Source organism: Patiria miniata, unplaced genomic scaffold (assembly GCF_015706575.1).
Source record: "Patiria miniata isolate m_02_andy unplaced genomic scaffold, ASM1570657v1 HiC_scaffold_8, whole genome shotgun sequence".
Taxonomy (NCBI): Eukaryota; Metazoa; Echinodermata; class Asteroidea; order Valvatida; family Asterinidae; genus Patiria; species Patiria miniata.
This window is the reverse complement of record NW_024037075.1, coordinates 4,033,602-4,035,375: the sequence shown is the minus strand read 5'-3', so window position 1 is coordinate 4,035,375 and position 1,774 is coordinate 4,033,602. Positions and strand designations below refer to the sequence as shown.

General features: G+C 42.2%; 1 protein-coding gene across 1 annotated transcript; it reads right to left on the bottom strand.

Annotated features, from left to right (window-relative positions):
- Positions 1–216: 216 nt before the first annotated feature.
- Positions 217–1,774, bottom strand: LOC119719198 (melatonin receptor type 1B-B-like). Its single transcript, XM_038188558.1, has one exon. It carries the CDS (start codon positions 1,626–1,628, stop codon positions 597–599), a length of 1,032 nt encoding a protein of 343 aa, XP_038044486.1. The 5' UTR covers positions 1,629–1,774; the 3' UTR covers positions 217–596.

Here is a 1,774-nt window from a genome sequence, read left to right as displayed (position 1 = left end):
TAACAGGATCGATTTTATTTAGTTATATGTTTGCAAGTTTAGGTAAGATAACCGTTAGTGAGCCACAAACTCAGCATTTTACGTGCATTGATGCTTCTTATGTGGAGTTAATAATTAAAGTCGAAATTTTTTGTCGAGTGTTTCTAATTTGGCACACGATCTGTAGTATTAACTTCGCTAGAAACGAACGCCATTAGTTCGTTTTTCAGTCCACACTCTATTTCCGAATATATTATTCAACTACAAGAAATAAGTCACTTTATTTCTATTGACAACGGCCACCTTAAGGCATTACATTTGAAAAAATAAAGTTTCGAAGTATTTTCAATTGTGGTAAGAGGCAGATGAAATGAAACTTCAAACAGGAGAACATACAATTCATTCAATCAAACAGGAACAACGATTACACTTGCCTACACCTGCTAGTTTCTTGACTTTCATCCGTATCACTAACTCTTAAACATTCTAACAAAGTTTTATTTAAATATCATTCCACTAAAACATTAAAAAGGATCAGCCACATTTAAAGCCTGCAAATCTGCAACCCATGTCTTTGTATCTATGCCAAAAAGACCAGTGCTTTCATTGTTCGGTTACTATTTCGATAACCTTGAACTGGCGCTAGATTGAGGAATATCTTTCCATCGACATCGAATCATATAGCCGAATGCTTCCTTGAAATCTGGATGTGACGTCGCGTAGATAATAGGATCAGTGATACAGTTAAAGTACACGATGGCGATTGCGTAAGGAGTCATTCGAATGCTCCAGTCATATCCAAGCGGCAGAAAAGAAAAGATGAAGAGAGTCGAACAAATCACAAACGCAGCAACCACATACACAAGGTTTTTGGTAACTTTAACCTGTCTCTTCCATAGATTCTTACGCATGGACGAGTCCGAGGCGCTTACCAGGCCTGAGACTGAGTTGACTTCATGTTGAGCCATACGGCGAGAAGTCTTGACCACGTAACGGAAGATAGAGCCGTAACAGAACCCGATCGTGATGAGTGGGATGGGAAAGTAGAAAACTCCCACAATAACGCTGTGATGAGAGGAATAAGGGTTTGCTTTGACCCAGGAGCAGCTACTATAGCGAGGTTCGTAGCCAAGTTCGCCAAAACCAGTCAGTGGGGGAATCAACGTAACACACAGCGGCATTAGCCAGGAAAATATCACCATGAAGATGATGTTACGACGAGCGTAGATGCGACGAGCAAGGACTGGCGACTTAGTGATACGTACCCATCGATTCAAAGCTATGAGGGCCAAGTTCGTCACGCTACATCCCGTGCTGATAATGATGAAGATACTTGTCACCGCACACAGCCACTCGGCTTGTGGGAGCGGCCAGCCATCTTCGCCCAACACAGCCACCACCTCCCAAGGTAGACAGACGCATGATATCAAATCACTGATGCTGAGGTTGATAACGAATACGTTGGTGACTGTACGGAGTTTCTTGGACAATCGAACAGCTATAATGACCAGTGCATTACCAATAAGTCCTACGATAGCTGTAGTGGTGCACATAGCGGCAATGATTTGCCTCATAGAGTAGGACGAATATACAAGAAAAGGTGCTTCAGTCGTCTCAAAGAAACTGTCATTGAAAGTTGAGTTTTCCATTTCTAACAGTCAGAAGATGGCTGCATGAGCTAGTCAGGAAAGATGTTTTGCCCGTGATGTTCGCACTGAGAGTACGATCTTGCGATACCAGTTCGTCATTCAGGGATACAAATTCCAGAGCCCACCAACAGAAACCTGGAAACTAA

Coding starts and splice junctions, on each gene's coding strand:
- LOC119719198 (XM_038188558.1), bottom strand. CDS start 1,628: ATGGAAAACTCAACTTTCAATGACAGTTTCTTTGAGACGACTGAAGCA.